This window comes from Trachypithecus francoisi, unplaced genomic scaffold (genome assembly GCF_009764315.1).
Source record: "Trachypithecus francoisi isolate TF-2019V2 unplaced genomic scaffold, Tfra_2.0 Lachesis_group1, whole genome shotgun sequence".
NCBI classification, from domain to species: Eukaryota; Metazoa; Chordata; class Mammalia; order Primates; family Cercopithecidae; genus Trachypithecus; species Trachypithecus francoisi.
The window spans coordinates 142,608,252-142,627,772 of record NW_022681454.1 but is presented as its reverse complement, the minus strand read 5'-3'; the positions used below and the strand labels follow the sequence as shown (position 1 = coordinate 142,627,772).

The 19,521-nt window shown below is 41.1% G+C and overlaps 1 protein-coding gene across 6 annotated transcripts in view; it reads left to right on the top strand.

Annotated features, from left to right (window-relative positions):
- Positions 1-19,521, top strand: part of ZNF827 (zinc finger protein 827) — a 177,663-nt gene that overhangs the window by 35,114 nt on the left and 123,028 nt on the right. For all 6 annotated transcript variants that reach the window (XM_033215403.1, XM_033215402.1, XM_033215405.1 and 3 more), the window contains exons 2-4: positions 1,556-2,605; positions 12,390-12,562; positions 18,865-19,345. In XM_033215403.1, coding sequence (XP_033071294.1) covers positions 1,556-2,605; positions 12,390-12,562; positions 18,865-19,345 — 1,704 coding nt within the window. The remainder of the gene's footprint in view (positions 1-1,555; positions 2,606-12,389; positions 12,563-18,864; positions 19,346-19,521) is intronic.

Genomic DNA, 19,521 nt, shown 5'->3' with positions numbered 1-19,521 from the left:
GATCTGCGTGACTCCATTCCTGCACCACAGTGCATGCACACATGCACACACACACATGCATACGCACTGTCATACACATGCTTACACACACTCACTCATGGTATTCTCTGACCTCCTGTGTCACTGCTCTGACCTCACTCACTGCACTCCACGCACACTGGCTTCAGTGCTGCTCCATGGACGTGCCAGCCATGTTCCCACAGCAGGGCCTTCACAGTGACTCTCCCTCTGCATGGTCAGTTTCTCACTTCCTCCAAGTCTTTGCTCAAATGTCACCACTTCTGTGAAGCTCCACCTTGACCACCTGTTTAAAATTGCAGCTCTCTTCCCACCCATTACTCCCCATCCTCCATGTCCTGCCCTATGTGGTTTTCCATGGACTTATCACCCTCTGGCATGCTATGTTATTTACCCATTTATTAATTTTGTTTGACACTTGTCTTCCCCCACTGGAATGTAAGCTCCAAGAAGGCAAGATCTTAGTTTTGTTCATTCTGACTGAGAGTTCCAGGGAGAATTGTAAGGAAGAAACCTTTGAGCTGGGTGTTGAAGGGTAAGTAGAATTGGACAGTCAGCTTTTCTGGGGAAAGACATTTCAGATAGAAGGAATATTGTGAGAAAAGGTAGAAAAGTGGCAGGGCTCGTGAATGCCCCTAGAATGGCAAGGAGCCTGCCTAACTGGTGCATGGGAGTGCTATGGGAGTGGTACTGATGGATCGATAAATAGAAAATAATGAAAAGAGACTCTTAGTGGAGGGAGAGAACACATTCCTAATCACTGCCTATAATAACATGGCAAGCATGATGATAACTGGAGTTGAGGACCCTAAAATAGGTAGCATGCGTAACATGGGAGATACTGTCACAATCAGAAGTCAGAAATGTGAGTAGTGTTTGCTAATGAAGTCTGATTTTATACAGTACTTGACTGTTTTCAAAACATGATCACATGCTTATTATGATTTAAGCTTCATAACAACTGATGAAGTGAGTTAAGCAGGTATTATTTACATTTTTGATAAGCTTTAAAAAAAATGAATTGCATCTTACATTGGAGGAAGTGGATTCTCAAACCACCTCAGTGACTCGCCTAGAGTCATGGAGTTAGAAAGTAGGGAAGCGCTTCCCACTGTCTGTATCTCACGGTGTGTGTCCCACTATGCCAGGCTGCCTCTCTCATTCTGTTACAGTGCTAAACATACTGTGCTGGTTTTTCACAAGGATATAGGCTTCTTTCCATTTCCCCCCATTCCCTGAAAATAGCAGTTTCTTCATCCAATTACCTCTTTACCATATCTATTTTTCTTTTTCCTTCTTTTCCATTTCAACTTATCTGGACTACATGGGTACGTTTTTACCTTTGCCTGTTTAGCATTTTTTACTTTTTTCAGGCTTCTGCCAAGTCTGTCTGACATTCTGTTAAGGCTGTTGCCACCTTTCATTTGGTTCTTGGGTGGAAGGGAAGAGAAAGCATGTCATCAACTCCATTTGAATGTCTTGAGACTTACTTATTGTTCACTTTGGGAGTAAACTTGATCTTCTTAATTCTCCCCAGATGTTAGTAGGCAGGAAGAGGCGGAGGGAGAGCTCAGTGAAGGAGAACACTGGTATGGAAACTCTTCAGAGACTCCGTCAGAAGCATCCTTTGGGGAAGTCCAGGAGAACTATAAGTTGTCTCTGGAGGACCGGATCCAGGAGCAGTCCACGTCCCCGGACACCTCCTTGGGAAGCACCACTCCCAGCAGCCACACACTGGAGCTGGTGGCACTGGACGGTGAGGTCCTGCGAGACTCACTGCAGTGTCAAGATCACCTTTCCCCGGGAGTATCTTCTTTGTGTGACGATGACCCAGGCTCCAACAAGCCCCTGAGCAGCAACTTGAGGCGGCTGCTGGAGGCTGGTTCCCTCAAACTCGATGCTGCAGCCACGGCCAATGGCAGAGTGGAGTCCCCCGTAAACGTTGGCTCGAACCTCTCCTTTTCCCCGCCTTCCCACCACGCCCAGCAGCTCAGTGTTCTGGCCAGGAAGTTGGCCGAGAAGCAGGAACAGAATGACCAATACACTCCAAGTAACCGTTTTATATGGAATCAAGGTAAGTGGTTGCCAAACTCAACCACCACCTGCAGCTTGTCTCCGGATTCAGCCATCCTAAAACTGAAAGCTGCAGCCAATGCCGTTCTGCAGGACAAATCTCTCACCAGGACTGAGGAGACCATGCGATTTGAGTCCTTTTCCTCCCCTTTTAGCTCCCAGTCTGCCAGTTCTACCTTGGCCGCTTTGTCCAAGAAGGTCAGTGAGAGAAGTTTGACTCCCGGTCAGGAGCACCCTCCACCGGCCAGCTCCTTCCTTTCCCTGGCTTCTATGACTTCCTCAGCGGCCCTTCTGAAGGAGGTGGCAGCAAGGGCTGCGGGCAGTCTTCTGGCTGAGAAGTCATCGCTGCTGCCTGAGGACCCTCTACCGCCCCCGCCTTCAGAGAAGAAACCAGAAAAAGTCACTCCTCCACCTCCACCGCCACCTCCACCACCTCCACCACCACCAGCACAATCCCTGGAATTATTATTACTCCCAGTTCCTAAGGGAAGAGTTTCTAAACCCTCCAATTCAGGTATGGCATCTTTTCTTTCAATCATCTTGTAAGTCCTCTAGACTATAAACCGCGGTGTCTTATTCACTGCCTTTTTCTGTTGGGTTCCCCATCTGATCTGAGGCAGGAATAGAAAGCAAGAGCACAACAAAAATACTTTAAGTAAGCAGCATAGTAGTCTTTCATGTATGTATTACACAAAGACTTCACAAATAGCTTCACTTTTGAAAGGTAATGAATAATCTTAGAGACATGCAGCATTCCCTCCCTTTCATACAAATGATTTTTTTTTTTCTTACTAAGTTCAGACTAGGTCCATACAAGATATATTTAATGGGAGAAGATCAAAGCATCTTTGTCATGGAGTGCATGGCATCACTGAACATAGGGGGAAAAAAACCCACTGCTTTTGAAATAGTGGACAAGGGAGAGCCCACACTCCTGCTGCCTCCATCACAAATGGACTTTTGTACAATCAGGAACTACTCTGCCCTAATTTATCACAGCATATACTTTTATGTTAGCATTTTTATTACTTTTTGTGGAATTTAAGCCCCTTTCACGTATCCTATTCTTCTACAATTTCTTGTCCTATAAGAACTCTAAAAAAGATTGTCAATCAAACATAATCAACACATTTCCTGTGAATGCTTTATTTAATTCAAATCCAATCCAATTTTGAAGGAATATGCATGTGGAAAATTTGAATCCTAAGGTTTTTCTAGTGGAGGCAGTCTTTCCAAAGGAGAAATCGCTGTCATATAGGACCTTAGCATTCACAATTATTCATCTTTTTAGGGAGAAATTTAGTCACTTGAATTCTCACAGTGGAAACACCATTTCTTGTTCTGGTTTGCTTTAAAATTGTATGCATGATAAATACACGTTCCTGGGGATGCATGTTGGGGTTTCAGATGTCTCTTAAGGATATCCTGCCAGACTGGAGCAGGAAGTAGGCTATGTGCATCCTCATCGGTACAAACATTGCCATTGTGTGTGTCTAGCCAACTTTTGATTATTTTCAGCAACAGTGATGAAGAGGGTTTGGAATGGCAAATAATTGACTGAATGATCATAGTTAACATCAATTTGATGCATTTATGACAAATTTCCATTTAAATGGCCGAGTGAGCTGTATGCGCTAATTACAGTTGCTTCAAAACTTGAGTCAATGGCAGAAGACAATGAGGAAAATGGGTATCTGGGACTTTTATGACTCTCAGTGATCCAAACTGTTCACTCCAGAGTTTCTGAAATGTCAATAAAGTCCTAGGATTGTTTATCGGTTCTAAGTTCCATTTCTCCTCTCTTCTCGCCTGCCATCTGGTGAAAAAGGAGAGAAATGGGTAAAATTAGGAAACAAGGAGAAGAGCAAAGGAGGCTGGGGTAATTTTACAATGGAAAAAATCACTCTTTACTTATAGAAATTTCATTTAGGGGTAGGGGTTGAAAGAGAGGTATGGCTATATATAAAAAATTTTAGGCCAGGCACAGTGGCTCATGCCTGTAATCCCAGCACTTTGAGTGGCCAAGGCAGGTGGGTCACCTGAGGTCACGGGATCGAGACTAGCCTGACGAATATGATGAAACCCTGTCTCTACTAAAAATACAAAAATTAGCCGGGCATGGTGGTGTGCACCTGTAATCCCAGCTACTCGGGAGGCTGAGGCAGGAGAGTTGCTTGAATCTGGGAGGCAGAAGTTGCAGTGAGCTGAGATCCTGCCACTGCACTCCAGCGTGGATGAGACTCTATCTCAAAAAAATAAAAATTTAAAAATGAAAATAATAATTATATATATATTCTGCATATCTAGTTATTGAATAAATGTGTGAATGGTGTTTCTAGTATACATTCAAGTGGACATTTGTTACTTGGAAAAGCTTAAACAGAATTAATAATAAACTTTAGTTGATTGAAGACTTGGAAGGAAATGACTGATAAAACCATGTTTCCTGAAATCCAAACTGTAGTAGCTTTGTCATATTAAAGTAGTCTTGGGTATAACCAGCAATAGTTGTGAATATAATTTTTTTCACTCAAACAACTAGATACGTGTAAAGATGAGAAAGAGGTCATGAACTTCCAGTGAATGGTAGACTTTTTGTTTGTTTTGTTGTAGGAAATACACCCGAGGGAAAAATTATGTTCCTTTTTTGTTTAAATGCACTTAATCTATACCAGCAACTCAGTGGGGTTCTCAGAATAATTGAATATAGGAGATCTATAAGAAATCGTTTCTTACTTTGCTTTTTACTAAATTTATTATATTGCTGAAACACTTAATATTTTAATCAATGGATGTTCAGAATGTTCAAACTGAAAGAGGAGGGAAAGGAACTTCTCAGCTTTGGGTTATAGAACCCTGTGCTGATTGACTTGTACGTAAGGCCTCCCCACACCAACTCCCCCATTTCAACATGCTTCTGTTCACCGTCTAAGACTTGAAGAAGCAGCTTCATTGGCAGAGTAATTTTATTTAAAAAATCTTTCATTTTGTAAAACTCATGCATGAGGAAAGATCACTGCCAAGAAATTGAGGGTCCTTGAAATTGTTACATGAAAAATATTCCATATGTCCACATGGACACATCCTGCGTTCAAGTTCTGTTTGTTATTGCATGGATTGGAAACAGAAGAGGGGATGCCCTCACTCTTTTCAGTTAAAGTGAATGTCATCACTTCCCAGCAGCCTCGCTAGATTATGGGTTAATAAGGAGTTCATAGAGTATCTAATTTTGTTATTTGTCTTTGTATCATGGGTACACAATTTGGTGTTACTGGGGATCCCTGATTTTGGCATCTGAGGAGTGGAAGGAAAGGTGGGTCATCTCCATCTGTCCCCTCCACCCTCCCCAACTCCCTTTTCTTCTCTCTCCCTCCCTCCCCCACCTTCCACACATCATACTGTTGGTTTGGGGGCCACCTGGGGCTGGATTGGGATGTATCTTCAGTTTACCTAAGAAGCATTATGGAAATGTGGTGAGAGCCATCACCCCTGTTTCGAAACATTTGTCATTATTATTCTTTCCTCTCCCTTAGAATGAAATCTTAGTTTAATTCAAAATACATAGGTGCACTGGCCTCTCACAGCAGGGAAAAGAGTTTCTGTTGCCTAATGACTTAAGTAAACAAATAATAACCACCCCCAAGAACAACAACAAAAAGCCACAAAAATAAACTACACACCATCCTGATTTCAGGCAGGGCTTTCATTTTTAAAAAGCGATTTCTCAAAATGTGCAAAAAAAGAAAAGGCATATAAAGTTGATTCTTAAGTTACAAAGAGATATGTTCTAGAAAAGCTGATTCCGCCTTGAGTAATTTAGACACCAGCATTTCTTTGACCTTCTTTAGGTCAAGGGAAGTCCAAACCGTGAACAAAAAAAATTGTCTTTTAGGTTTGGCCTTATTCTTCTTTTTTGAACAGGATTCAGTGGTTGCCAGGTCATGGTTATTTAATTCCTTAAAGAGTCCACCACTCGATAGCCTTTCCGCCCTGCAAGAGAGACGTGACACTTGAGGGGGAGGTTTCTTTCATGTGACCCTATGCCCCCAGCACATGCTACACAGTTCCTCTGAAAGGAGACACGATAGAGGGAAGATTATGTCCATTTGCTATAAAGATAAATGTCACACATTGACTGAATTCTCTTTGAAGCTACTGTTCTGTTGCAGCTAAGAATAAAATAAATGGTTTTTATTTTAAAGACAAAGTTTCTTGTAGAAGGCCAACAAGATTCCCAGGATGCCGTACTCCTGGTTAAAAGAAATAACAGGGAGGGTTTCAGAGAGAGGGTCTCCAAAACATCTTATTGTACTGAATAAAATGTAAATATTCTTAGAAGCAAACCTGGTCTCATACACCTGAGAACTAAGAATATTTCCTGTGGGTCAATACATAGGGGGTTTCTGGCTGCTGTTTTCTTTAATATTTATGTGATGTTATTAAAATTATTGCAAAAGCATACAAAGTCCAGAGAAGGAGATCACCTCTCCTGATACTCCCATTAGGCCCATGGTTATTATAGTAAATCTCTTGTTTGTGACAGAGTCTCGCTCTATAGCCCAGGCTAGAGTGCAGTAGTGCAACCTCAGCTACTGCAGCCTCCGCTTCCCAGGTTCAAGCAATTCTTGTGCCTCAGACTCCTGAAAAGCTGGGACTACAGGCATGCACCCCCACACTCGGCTAATTTTTGTAATTTTAGTAGAGAGGGGGTTTTGCCATGTTGGTCAGACTGGTCTCGAACTTCTGGCCTCAAGTGATCCACCCTCCTCAGGCCCCCAAAGTGCTGGGATTATAGGTGTGAACCACAGGGCCCGGCCCTAAGTCTCAATCAGCCTTAATCTGAGAATGATCCCATACATGAACCTGTTTAGAAAGTTCACTTTTTAACAAAGATTTTTAGAACTGTCGGTCATTCATCTCAATTATATTTTTGTAGTGATTTAAACTTAGTATGGCTCTAGATATCAGACTTCTCTGAATATTTACTAGTTAAAATAGGCATTAATAAAGTCTGCATCCATAATAACAGATAAACCCAGGGACATCCATTGCTAATCTAGGTTGTTTTTGTTACCATGAAATAGCATTTGAGACACATGACAAAGCAATTCTGTTAAAAGATTTAAAATCCATATGTATTGTTAGGAAGGAAGATGGGTCGTCCTCCTACACAGATGTGCACTAGTAGTGTTAGTAGGTCCAGAATGAAGACCATGATAATGCGCAGATTATGCAGACCCAAGGTCACCAGGCATCTTGAACTCTTAAGTTTATGGTAAGGTCTATATGCAGACACTATCCAATTGCAAGTTATGTTGACCTGCTGCAAATCACCACATAGGATTGAACAACAGGAAGTTTGATTTCAAAGCCTACAAAACAGTTACATTTGTTTTTAAAATACCTTTGTGTTAAAACAGTTAAGCTACTACAATCCTCCGTGGTTTAAAAAAAAAATTTTTTTTTTTAGCCCAGTGAAGTTTTGTTGTTGTTTTGGGGATTTATGCATAGGCAATAGAGTAGAGCAGCAAACCAGAAGTGAAGAGATTAGCTGTAATCTCAGTTCTGCCACTAACTAGTAGAGAGACTCACGGCATACCACCTCAGTTTAGTATCCTCATCTGTAAACAGAGCTGGATGATCAGCAGGATCCTTTCCTGTTTTAGAATTCCTTGCTTATGTTTACTGCTCAGTGTTTTAAAACTCTGTTTATTAACTCAAAACAAACTTTTTTTTTTCCCCAGTTTTTGAGTTTAATGTTGCTTCTTAAAATTCACTATCAAGCCTCCCACAAGATCATCTCTGCTTTGGGTAGATCTTGTTCATTATAAATAGTTCAGCATATATCACTGTACTTTATTAATGATGTAGTCATACCATATGCATTTTTAATATAAGCTGCTCCAGGTTCATTTTTGGAAATAGCTGAGGTCTAAGTACATGAAGATTTATCTGTTTATCCATCCATTCATTTAGAATGTGTATTGGGGCACTATGTGAAAGGCATACACACACTCTTGGCCTAACACAAGTTCCATTGGGACTTACTGGCAGCCTCCTGGATCTTTTCCTTTCATTTCTAGCCCTCATTTCACTTCTCTCTATTCCCTTAACCCAACCTTTTTCATTTAATCTCCTTATAGTCTAACACACACTTATTGAATTATATGTTGTACCTGGCATTGTTTGGGTGCTGGAGACACAAAGGTAAGGACCTCCAGGCCCTACTGCAGCCAATTCCTCCCTCCACTCTTTATTATCTTTTCCATGTCTTTTTTTTTCCCTGCTGGACTGGATTGTCCATCAGTATTTTGTCTAGGCTGAGCCAGACCCTACCTGAACCACACTAAGGACTTCTGCTTATGTGTTTCATATTGGCTCCAGTGACAAACTACCATGTTGGGCCAAGCTCTGAACAGTGTATTTATTATGTGATGTTAGTTGTTTAGATTTACATCTGCTCTGATGGTGAGTTTTCAGCTTTGCAGGGCATGTTTAGAGTTTGTTTATTGTCACTACTCTTAATACAACAACTGCTACTACAAGTAGCTTCTGTTTACTATGTGACAGGTGTCTTATGCACATTCATTATTTCTTTTATTCCAATAATATTACTGCCTATGAAGAGAATAGTTATCTCCAGAGGAGCAGATTAGCAGCTATTCATCCCACTGGGTCTCTTAGCATTTGGTGGAATTTAGTGTTGTTCGCAGTGATAATAAGTAGCTAGTGATATACTTGGGAAAAGTTATTTATTAGGCAGTTGTAAACTAGGCAAAATTATGATCATTTCAATCCTATAGCCTCAAAAGTGTATAGTTCATTCTGAGGAAGTGGTCATATTTCCTTAGGTTCTAACTTTAAGTGAAATTTACAGCTGTCAGTTCCCTGAAAATAGTTTGGCATACGAAATAGAATACAACCTTACTTCCTCTCTTCTTTAAAGTACTTAACAACATCATAAACACATGGAGAGCATCCTACTAAAATACGAAATTTCTTTCTTGAATAAATAAAAATGCAGATGTTATCAGGGGAGATTACTGGTCAAAGGTGAAAATCAATCATGGTACTTGGGTTTCTTTTATCATTTGGTTTCTGTCGTCTTCCTTTCCTGCTGTGATCAGTTAAAAATTTCAAAAATTATAGTAGTGTAGCTATTTGACCGCATTTCTTGCAGTTAGTTTCTCTTCATTGTGTGTTTTTAGTTTCTCTTCATTGTGTGTTAAATTTTTTCCTAGTCAGTTCAAGTGCACCCTAATTTGTTCCCAACTCGTGTATTTTGGTACTAATTAAAACTAAGGAAGCATAGCTAAATGGATTTATATGAAACAGTAATATGCAGGGTTAAATGTAATGTACTCTGTAATACATTTGAAATAAAGAATTGTTGATTAAGTAGAAGACTGTGGGTCTCAGAAAGAATAGGAAACTCATTGGTCACATTAGGCAAGGCAAGATGTGAGGGCAAGCCGGCGGAGTTCATTTTTTCAGCTAATGCCCTTTTATTGCCTTGCTATGGTGTGCCATGAAATCTCAGGTCAGTGGAAGACATCTCACTTTTTCTCTCCTCTTCAAGACAGTTCTGTAAAATTAGGTAGTTTAGGAATTTGATAGTGGGACATACTTCTTGAAGATGGGGATCAATGACAGCCTGTTTGTTTATCTCTTTCCTATTATTTTGATGTTCTTACAACCCCAAATAGACATTGTTATGATTTTTTTCCCTGTAGTGTATGACAGTAATTTCACGTAGAGGCCTGATTCAGTCCTTTCTCTCCAGTCTGTTGTTCATCATGTAGTCTTCATGATCAAAATATCAGGGTGGAGGAAATGACAAGGAAGGACAGAAGACGAGAGACATAATTACAAATAGGACTCCAGATCGGCAGAGGCAATTCACAAAAACAGACAGCAGAAAAGCTACAGGGGGTTAATAAAAATGCTTGTTTATATGTGTCTATAAGGTGTGCTCTTCCTAGAGTAAAAGGAAACCCTCATTTCCTCTTACTCCCCCAATTTCAAAAGGAAATACATGTGGTGGAACACATCACAAGTAGAATTTCCAGACTTGATTCTTTTTCAAGTTGCATGGTTGAGCTAACCAATAGACCTTTATTAGTAAAACTGCATTTTTGGAATGCTCTAACTTTATTCCAGAACCTTCTGGTTCCATCCATATCCATTTGAAGTGTTCCTTTGTATGTAGAGACTCAGTTGACCCAATAAATACATGATGAGATTATTTTAAAGTATACCCTTGGGAATATTTTCTTTTAAAATTAGAAGAGTAACGTGTACATTAAAAAATTCAAATAGTACAGAAGGATGTGAAATGAAAACACAAGTTTCCCTCCTGATTCCTTCCTTTTAATCCATAGTCCTTCAGTGTTAACTGCTTAGTGTTTTCCTGGGTATGCTTCCAGAAAGTTTTTATGCAAATAAAAATATACCATTTTTTGTTTGTTCCATTTATTCATGCCATTCTTCCCATTCCCTCCCTTTATTTTTTCTCAAGCATTTTAAAGCAAATCCCAGACATCATGGTCAGCTTTCTTGTAAATACTTCCATGTATATATCTTCAACAGATAAGGACTTAAAAAAATAGCCACAATTCCACTATCACATCTAACAGGAATAACAATTGCTAAATGATATTTTGGAACACCCAAGCTATAATCAGTATTTCTTCAATTATCTGAGAAATGTCCTTTTACAGTTGTTTTATTTAAACAGAATCCAAATAAGCTTCACACCTTGCATTTTTTTGTATATATCTCTTAAGTCTTTATTTTTCCATAACCTCCTCTCTTTTGAAAATGCCATTTACATGTTGAAGAAACTGGGTCATTTGTCCTGAGGAATTCACACGTTATAGATTTGGCTGATTTCATCCCGTTGGTGTGTTTAACACTTTTTAAAAAAATCAATTGTATTTCCAATAAAGGGCTAGTTATATAGAGGATTGTTTAATTTTTTATAAGGACATTTCACAGATGACATCAGAAGGCACACGGTATCTGCCCCATTTTTAGTAATGTTAAGATTAATTAGTGGTTTTAGGTGTTGTCAACTTGATCCATCCTTTATAAAGTTCCCTGCTAATATCTCACCTAATGGTTTTAGCTGTGACTGATTCCCATTTTTTTGGAAAACAAAAATAGAATCACCCTGGATATATGGTTTTGTATCTTGCTTTATCTACCAATGCTAATATCTTGGACATGTTTTTATATCATCGTCTGTAGATCTAGCTCATTTTAAAAAGTGCTTTCTATATTTTATTGTGGGCACATATGCCAAGTCATTTAACTGGTTTTGAAATATTTCTGATTCCTTATGATTAAGAAAGAAATGTCTAAGCCCTTGATTCTGCTTATTTTTACTCCTTCTCTCCTCAAATTGCAGAGGCTAGTGTGGCACTGAGCAATGTAAGTTGGTAGACTGGAAGTTTAGCAATAGTGTCACAACAGAGACCCTTCACTTCGAGAGCGACTTTAGCTTTATTTGGAGGAGGCAGCTGGTTTGTTTAATTTCTTGAAAGAGTAGAGCATTTGTGGTGGCCCCATTGCAGCTCTTCCGAAAGTGGTCAGCAAAGCCCAGTCACCGTGCAGAGGAAGGCAGCACATATTGTTAGTAGCTACCAAAGGGACAGAAATAAAAGGGTCAAAAACCCTGACCTTAAGACCCCCTGATGGCTACACTGGCAGCAGCATCTGCTCAAGCCACAACTAAACAAGTCAGCAGTAGGGATCCAAAAATTTGTCTCCACTGGAGTTCAGAGAGTGAGGTTTATGATAGCTGTTTGGTTTTCAGTGTGGAGCAGTGCATTATTCTCTGTCCCATGTGATTTGTTTTTATTTCTCACTGTTTTCCAAGTTCAGGAATTCAGACATGGACTTGAGTCTGACAGTTTCCTTCAGGAAACAAAGCCCCTGCATTCAGGCTTCTCTGACTGTGCATGGTGCCCCTGGGCCCTGAGTCAGGACAGGCCGGGCGAAGCCCCTTTGCAGATGTCTTCCTTTGTGCTGGATGGCCTTTGGAAGTCAGACTTTCACAAGGCAGGATGATCAGATTTCGGAAAATGGAGCCCAGATGAAAGTAACTAGATGAATATGGGTTTCTACCTGAAGAAAAGCAGTCCTAAAACTTTCTTATGGATGAAATCTCGGAATTGTCGAGAAAAAACCCCAAATCATTTTTAGTGCTTTTTATATGGCAGTCTATGTGAATTAATGCCAGATGCAGTGTACCTTTTTGTTTTCCTTAATGTTCCTTTCTTTCTCCTTCTTCCAAGCCTCAGAAGAGGAAAGTGGAAAGCCTTTCCAGTGTCCAATATGTGGTTTGGTTATTAAAAGGAAGAGTTACTGGAAGCGGCACATGGTGATTCACACAGGTTTAAAAAGTCATCAATGTCCGCTCTGTCCATTCCGGTGTGCTCGCAAGGACAATCTCAAATCCCACATGAAGGTAAGCCACCTACCGACGGCACCTCCTGGTGAGGCAGGCACAGCCAGGGCTCCTGTACATGGTCTGGTGCAGGGGGACCTCCCTCTTGGCTGAGGGAGGGCACCTCACTGATGGAGCATGTGGATGACAGTACTCCGTGTAGCAAGGTAGAATTCAACAGAAAGGTGTTAATGTCCACTTTGCAGCCAAGAACTTAAAGGCAGAGAGAACCTTCAATATCCAAATAATGTATTTACTGAAGGGTGGTCCTCTCCTATAGGGGAGCAGCAGCCTGCCTGGCCTGTGTGCTGACACATTTCTTGGGGCACTCAGAGGCAGGGTTGGGGAACAGCAAGAAGCAGGGAAAGCCAAGTTCAGGAAGAGCTGCTGGACTGAGCACCAAAGAGAGGGCTCTTGAACCTGCTCCCCTTCCTGGAGAGAGAGCCCTTGTCTGTTACTGCCTTACCCTCCAACTTGCAAACTCAGAGGAACACGCAGAGACACCGTGTAGGAGGCATGAAGACATTGAAGGCACCTGGTCTTTAACTTTATTTAGCCCTGTGGGAGGCTTGGGGGTCCTTTCTAGCAAGACTGTCGTTCTCCTTGAGGCTGTCATTGTTTGAGCTATCATAATTCCCAGGATTACATTTACCAAACATCCAAGGACATAATTTTCAATGTCCTATTAAAAACAACTGGGGAGCTCAAACCTACACTAAACATGTACAGAAGAGTTGACTAGAATCCATGAGTCCCTCTTATGTGAGATGGGGAAAACTTAGTTAGATGGCAATCTTTTTAGCTGACCCCATTAATGAGAAGGGTTTTGTCTCAAAATCAAGGAGGAAACTCATGGGATCAAAAGAGCATGGGCTTTTGAATTTGATAGACCTGAATTGAAATCTTATTATGCAACTTACTAGCTAAGTGGTCTTGAGCAAGTTAACCTTTAGACTCTGAACTTTCTCATCTGTTAAATGGGAATGATAATGTTTGTCTGGAAGACTTATCATTAGTATTTAAAGAGAGAATATTAGCCACATGTCTGACACAGGAATTTTCAATGGAAGTTATTTAATTCTAATAACTATCATTGAGCGTCTTAATAGCAGTCATATCTTCACTGATATTTTTGATATGATTTGACTGTTGACATTATTTGTAAAGTGTTTGCTTTCCTACCATAAGAAGCATAATGTATGGACATAATTAAGATATTTGTTTATTTGGAAATCTTGCGATCTAATCCTTCTAAATAGATCCGTAATCACTCTTCAGAATTATAGCTCTAAAATCGTGTGACCGGATAGAACCTCTACTGACTTTAGGAAATAGCTTGGAAGATTAAAAAAATTTAAATCCATGATGTAATTTGTTTTCTATCATTTGCCTTTGTCTCCTGGGAGTAGCATGCCCTTCATCTTCAGAATCCATTTAACCAGGAGTTCTGGTTCGCTGAATTTTACTCAGCCGACTTAGTTTTTACTTTAACCCTCCTCATCCTCTGTCACGTCTTCCCAAAGTAAAAACTTATATTTTAAACCTGTAAGTTGAATTTCATTAGTAGGATGAGACTTCAAAAGAAATGCCTTTAAAATGAAAATTTGTTTTGGTTACTATTTCCTAAGCTGTGTTTAGAAATCAGGTCTGGCAAATTTAAAGCTTCAGCGGGCAGAAAACTTGCATCTAGCCTGACACCTTGTAAGCTTGGTTTCAGCTCGGGGTCACTTAAAACAACCTATTTATAAACCCATGGAAAAAAAGCAGGGTTTTCAATAGCAGGAACTACTGACCCTGAAACTACAGGGAGATAAGTTGGGTGCCTTGATGACACAGACGGCCGGCCATGGCAGTGTCACAGATGAGAGCTGCAAGGGCTTTGCGGGTCGTGGGGTCTTAGAATGCTTTCAGAACAAATCAATAACCAGTACGATAAAGCCGTTGTGTGAAATTACTACTTTATTCAAACTCATGGTGTCCTAACCTGTTGAGCTATGACTTGAGCTTTTGATACGGGAAGTGTGAGAAAAGCTCATGCAAGTTTAATTTTATCAAATGGTATATTCTTTCTTGTCCCTGCTTTCCACCTCACTTATTGGCTGTTCTTTTTTTAATCAAAGCATTCATGATTTTATTTGGTTAAACATACTTTAATTTTGCTACATTTTGCAAATCTAGTCTACCTGGAAATATAATGGTTGTAGTCTTATGGGTAGATATCCTCTGCTACATCCACCAGAGACTACAAATGTGGATGGACAGACTTTTTTTTTTTTTTTTTTTGAGACGGAGTCTAGCTCTGTCACCCTGGCTGGAGTGCAATCGCGCCATCCCGGCTCATTAGAACCTCCATCTCCCGGCTCGAAGCGATTCTCCTGCCTCAGCCTCCTGAGTAGCTAGGACTACAGGCGTGTGCCACCACGCCTGGCTAATTTTTGTATTTTTATTTTTATTTTATTTATTTATTTTTGTGTGTGTGTGAAACGGAGTCTTGCTCTGCCGCCCAGGCTGGAGTGCAGTGGCCGGATCTCAGCTCACTGCAAGCTCCGCCTCCCGGGTTTACGCCATTCTCCTGCCTCAGCCTCCCGAGTAGCTGGGACTACAGGCGCCCGCTACCTCGCCCGGCTAGTTTTTTTTTTTTTGTATTCTTTTTAGTAGAGATGAGGTTTCACCGTGTTAGCCAGGATGGTCTCGATCTCCTGACCTCGTGATCCGCCCGTCTTGGCCTCCCAAAGTGCTGGGATTACAGGCTTGAGCCACCGCGCCCGGCAATTTTTGTATTTTTAGTGGAGACGAGGTTTCACCATGTTAGCCACCCTGGTCTTGAACTCCTGACCTCAGGCAATTCACCAGTCTCAGCCTCCTGCAGTACTGGAATTATAGGCATGAGCCACTGTGCCCGGCTGTGGACAGATTTTCTAAATGAATTCTGCCTAAGAAGTGGGGTCAGTATAGCCAGAGATTAAGATCTCAAACTGTATGGTCAGAGAAACCCTAGTTAGAATCTCAGTTCCACCTTAGGGGCTGTGAGACTTTGAAGGAATCATTTAACCTCTCCGAACCTCTGTTTCCACTAATGGAGATAATAATCCTATAGTCTGTCTCATGAGGTTGTTATAAGAGTTAAATGAGATAATGCACATAAAGCACTTAATACAGTGCCTAGCCTGGAGAAACAACATTCAGTAAATGTAGCTAATACAGTAATCATCAGAAAAGCATCTGAATATACATTAATATTTATTCGCATTTAAAAATAATCAATGAAATGGTATAAAAAATTACTCTAAAATAAATTTTATTCCCTTTCCCTTTTTTGTGATCTGTCTTTAGTGCTGAGAACTTAGAAAAACTGATAAACAAAGGAATATAAAATTGATCCTTAATCCCATCACCCAGAATGATAAATAACCATTATCACTTTGATGTATATTCTTCTATATTGGTATATCGATTTTTTAAAGAAAAATGGGATTCTATTTTCTTTGTTCAACAAATATAGTACTTACTGTATTTGTATTATAGTACTTACTCTATCCTATTATGTCCTAGGCACTGTACGTTCTTTTAGCCCACCTTTCCTTCATAATATATTGTGCAAATATTTTTATGACCTGCTGTGGAAGGAGCTTATAAAGGCCTCCAGCTTCCTCAGGGTTATCTCAGATTTCCATTAAGTCCTTTAAAATTTTCCTGGATAAGTGAACATACAGGAATTCAACATGAATTCATAAACTAAAATTGAACAGAAAAGGTGAGGAGGACTGCTAAGACAGAGAACACTGGTGAAGTATTGACAGGAAACTGATCAAGAGTCAGGGTACTCAGTTCTAGTAGTCTCAGGTCTGCCGTTTAAGGAGCTGTAACTTCTCGTGAAGGCCCTCACCTGTTCCCCTAGTGGGGGATGAAGTAGAGGTTTCCCAAAATTTCCCCAAGCTCTGAAATACCACAACCCAAGCATCCAACTGCTACCAAGAAATAGCCCCAATGGTGAAGAGATGGCCCTAATGATGTAACAGCACCTGATATGGGTTGTTTATGTGAAATGACCAGGGGGTAGGTGAGCCCCTAAACATGGCCTAGAAAGAATGATGTGCTTTAGAGAAGCATCTCTTCATTTTAGTAGACTAAAAGGGTCTTTAAAGCAAATGTCAAGCTAAAGAGAATAAAAATTATGACAGAAAAGTGCTCGAATGTCAGGAGAGAAGGGGGAAAAACTGCAGTCAGAGGATAGAGCTAATACTTCTCTCAAAGGCCAAATGTGATATATAGTCCCTTTGGGAAGGTATAGCTCAAAAAAAAAAACTGTTAAGTGCAAAAGTCAACAAAACACCCACTGTTTTTCCTTTAAAGCTTCACTAATTTGTCCGTAACTAAATATAACGAGGCCAGAATCTTGTGGAAAAGAAGTCACATAAAATACATGCACACAGACTGTTTTTAATCCAGGGCTCCCTTTTGATTTTAGAACTTGGGCTCGCGCTCTGTCTGTCCTTTTCCTCCTTCCAGAAGCTGCTTCCGGAGCTTCTGGTCTTGGATTAGCTCCTCTCCTCTCCTGGGTCAGTAGATGTAAGGACACTTCTGAAATGGATCTGCCCCACTGCACTGCTCTCAGGGACGATGGAAGCTCTCTGCCTCGTGACCTTTTACCACCTGGTTCTGGGGCATGCTTTTGGCAGCACCGGTCAGGGTCCTGTGGGACTGTTGGTTGGAGGAGATGGTGGGGATTCTGTGAGAAAGCAAATGAAATCAGCTCCCAGTGAAATCCCTTTGTTGTGAAAGAACAGAAAGGGGTGATGTTAACAGCTGGTGACAATCGGTGTGTTTCGCCACCCCTAGCACTCCACCCCAGCAGAGGAAAAGCCTTTCCATGATCAGGACTTTGCCTAACTGGGTTTAAGTGTATATGGCTATTTCTGTTGAGAAACTCATGCTTTGGGGGACCCAGAATCTCTTCTGTTGTTTTTTTCAAAAAGCCACAGTGGGGTGCTGTAGCGACAGGATCTCACCATTAACTTTTAATTTCTTTGCTTTTGTTGGTCACTTAACATTATTTAAAAGTATGTTTTGGCTGGTGAATAATGCTTTTGGATTGCATTCAGAATGCATAAACAGCTGTTGTAAAACTTGCTCTCTTGGAAAGGAAACCTACCCAGAGGGGCCAGGTGGCTCAACGGATTAACCCATGAGCCTTTAACCTTGGTGAGACCTGGGTTCGAGTCCTGCTTAGGTCACCCCTAAAAGAGGAGGTGTCAGTTTTGTTTTGCTTTTGGATTCCAATCACTTACTTGTTTGTTCAGATCACACAGCTCCCCAAATCATTTGGCCCACATCTACACAATTGGCAGTTTCTACTTAAGGGAGGGCCAGTCCTGAAATAGCAGAGTGTAGCAGGTCAGCACTAAAGTGCATTGGCAGAGATGAATGGGGAAGTTACAAGCTTATGAGCACCTGCCAGCTCAAAGCCTGGCTCAGGCCAATGCAATGATTTCCTCACTTTTTTAAGCACTAAATTTGGTAGTGACAGGAAGAAAAAAGTTTCTCCCAATTTTTACAGGTATCGTGTGCATGCAAGACTGGAACTGGATTTAAAAGTCTGCATTCTTTCATTGCAGACGTCAGAATCTGGAGCATGATATTATAGCCACGTTTAGAAAAATTGGTTTCCTCTTGCTCAGAATACTTGGTGAGGGTCAGACCTTGGTTTTTCTCCTACTTTGCTTTTTTTTTTTTTTTTTTGTATGTAATTTCGCTCAATCCATTTATTCTGGGGCCTCAATTTCTCTGTCTTTGAAACGGGAATACCCTGGAGACATTATTTTCTACATTCTTAATTATCTAAGAGCAGCATTTTGAAAATTGAAATTATGTTTGCAAAACATAGCTAATTCTCTGGGTAACAAAAAATTGGATACGTACAAAGTGTCATTATTGTGAGAGGAATTACTTGACAGGTTACCTCTTTTGACCCATAACTAGTAATTATGTAAGTTTGGATTGTGCTGGGTTCACAATACTTTCTCCAAAGACATCAACTGAGATCAGATGACTAGAATATTGGGATGCTACCCAAAATAGCATCCATTGGCCGGCTGCATCCTCAATTGTGAGTGTGGCCCTAATAATGGACTCTTAACCTATGGGGACCCACTTTATGTTTAGGGATTGGCCTCATTACCTGGAGCCCCGTAATGAAACACTCTGCGGTACAAAGGCCAGCCCTTTGCCCGGTGAGGAAATGATTGATGAATAGTTTGGATCTACAGCAAGGCATTTTCCATAAATGTACGGTGGCTAGCTCATTCTTCTTGCTTCTCCGTCAGGTTCATCAGCACCAGGATCGGGGAGAGACCTTTCAGTGCCAGCTGTGCCCTTTTACTTCCTCCCGCCACTTCAGCCTGAAACTCCACATGCGTTGCCATCAGCACTTCCTGAGGACAGAAGCCAAGGTGAAGGAGGAGATCCCAGACCCAGATGTCAAGGGATCTCCCCACCTCAGTGACAGTGCCTGCCTGGGGCAGCAAAGGGAAGGAGGAGGGACAGAGCTAGTGGGGACCATGATGACGTCTAACACTCCAGAGAGGACTAGCCAGGGAGGGGCTGGCGTCTCGCCTTTGCTGGTGAAGGAGGAACCCAAGGAAGATAACGGCCTGCCCACCTCCTTTACTTTGAATGCTGCCGACAGGCCCGCCAACCACACAAAGCTGAAAGACCCCTCCGAGTATGTGGCCAACAGTGCGTCAGCATTGTTCAGCCAGGACATCTCTGTTAAGATGGCGTCTGATTTTCTCATGAAGCTGTCAGGTACTTGAATAGGGTTGTATTCTCTCTCTCTCTCTCTCTTTCTCTCCTCTCTCTCTCTCTCTCTGTCTACCAGTATTTTCATTTGTAAAATAAGCTGGTAGAACTAGATGATTTCAAGGTCCCTTTAAATTTGGATAGTCTGCACTTCCATACATTTTCTCCTTGACTTTGTGTGT